The 1,906-nt window shown below is 52.9% G+C and overlaps 1 protein-coding gene across 1 annotated transcript; it reads right to left on the bottom strand.

Moving 5' to 3' along the window:
* Window positions 1-1,146: 1,146 nt before the first annotated feature.
* LOC113940792 (putative P2Y purinoceptor 10) lies at window positions 1,147-1,901 on the bottom strand (the record flags this gene model as incomplete). The annotated part of the gene is made up of 1 exon (XM_027631943.1): window positions 1,147-1,901. A coding segment is annotated over one exon (672 nt), but the record flags the coding sequence as incomplete, so codon positions are not given.
* Window positions 1,902-1,906: the final 5 nt, after the last annotated feature.

Genomic DNA, 1,906 nt, shown 5'->3' with positions numbered 1-1,906 from the left:
TGTACACATTCTCTTGAAAATATACAGGCTTTCAAAGGCAACAGATTGGTGCCTGTGTTCAGCCAAATCAACTCCCAGGTATCACAAGGATACCCTGGAAGTTACACAGTGGGTAGACTTAGCTGAAGAGCTGTCACTAATTTAATGTAAGGGGTAAATGGCATCCTCCCTTGTCACTGCTTTGCACAGCTACATAAAAATGTAAACATTAGGATCATGAGAGGAGCTGGCAGAAAAAAAACACAATAATTTATGCACTTAGCCTGTGCTCTGTAAGTGGCATCACCTTGGCAAGGACCTCTTTTAAAAAGCTACATCGATTGAACTCGTTGAGCTGAGCTTTTATGGGGCAGGTTCACCTCAGGTACCTCTGGCCCAAGATGCCCTACAAAGAAGAGAGTGAGGACCTGAGTGGTACCACCACCATCAACAAATCCACCGGCACGAATGGCAGGACCACCGTGGTCCTGTCCCTCGGGGTCCAAAGGTGAAGAACATGTCCTGATGCCCCCCTTGCCAACAGGGGTAGCTTGGAGGGGAAGAAAGTCACTCGGAGCAAGGGAAGGTGCTGGAGGAGACTTGTCTTTCAGGGGGTCTTGCACCAGCTGTAGGTGCAAGTTATAGGATGTGTCAGCAATGAAGGAGCAAACAGAGGTGGGTGAGGAGGAAATGGAGGAGGGGAGTGGGAAGGTGAGTGTGGGAAAGTTGAAGCAGAGGTGGTGAGCAGTGGGATGCACACAAAGCCAGGAGTGGGCTGGAGCCTCCACCTGTCCACAGCCCCAGTTGTCTCTTATGATTACTGGCCATTTTTATGTTCTTGTGTGGTTGTCCCAGAGAAGACACTTCAGCAGATGTCAGTGTATGGATGTGGGATTGTCTTTGGCTTCATCCTAGAGCCATGGAGCTGGGAAAACAGAAGAAAAGCTCCTGGGACTTTTCCACCACTTCCTAGCAAAAGCTTTGTCTTTCCCTCCTGTATGTCTCCTAGTCCAGCCAGGTCGGGTGTGGGTGGCCCAGGGGTGGGGAGGGTCACACCAGCTGGGTCGCTCATCAGATCCCAACACACCGGTCATAGACAGAGTTTTATCTTCTGTGTATCAAAGATTTTCACTGCCACAAAACTCCCCTGCACTGGCAGGATCTTCCAGAATGGAGTTGGTAATTGAGTATCCCAGAACAGTCCCAGATCTCCTATGAAATATCTGAGTTTTTTTCAGCTGGCTTTCCTGTCACTCCTTAACCGACGAGCCGCTCTCCTTGCTCATGAGCCGGCTCCTGATGGCCATGCTGCTGTGCCTGGATATCTGGTCCTGGAACTCTGAAGTCGTGAAGAAATAGATGATGGGATCCAGGCAGCAGTCCAGACTGGCGAGGCTTAAGCAGAAGGGTTGTGTGTAGAGCGTGATGGTGCTCAGGAAGCAGTCGGTGATGACCTTCTCTTTCACCAACATGTAGAAGAAGAAGTTGATGTGGTAGGGGGCAAAACACACGCAGAACACCACGGCACACATGGAAACCATCCGCTGGGCCTTGCGCCTCTCGCCGCTGTTCTCCTGCGGGATGTGGAAGCCCCGGAGGGAGTTCTTTGTTTTCCAGGTGCAGAACAAGATGATGACGAGCGGGCCCACGAAGCCGAAGAGCTCGGCCATGCCCGTCATCAGCACCGTGGCCACGCTGCTTCGGATGGGCCGCACCTGGAGGTCGGCGAAGCAGGTGTGGCTGTTGTTGGCCAGCCCGTAGCCCCTCATGATGGGGAAGGGCAGGCAGGCCACCCCCACGAAGAGCCAGACCACGGCGCTGATGGCCACGTCGTAGCGCCGCTTCCAGTCCTTGGCCCTGAAGGGCTGGTACAGGAAGAAGTAGCGCTGGATGCTGATGCAGGTGAGGAAGCAGATGCTGGCGTACA

This window comes from Corapipo altera, unplaced genomic scaffold, assembly GCF_003945725.1.
Source record: "Corapipo altera isolate COAL_440 unplaced genomic scaffold, ASM394572v1 76215, whole genome shotgun sequence".
Classification (NCBI taxonomy): domain Eukaryota; kingdom Metazoa; phylum Chordata; class Aves; order Passeriformes; family Pipridae; genus Corapipo; species Corapipo altera.
Note: the sequence above shows the minus strand (reverse complement) of the source record. Positions and strands in the feature narration are given on the sequence as shown.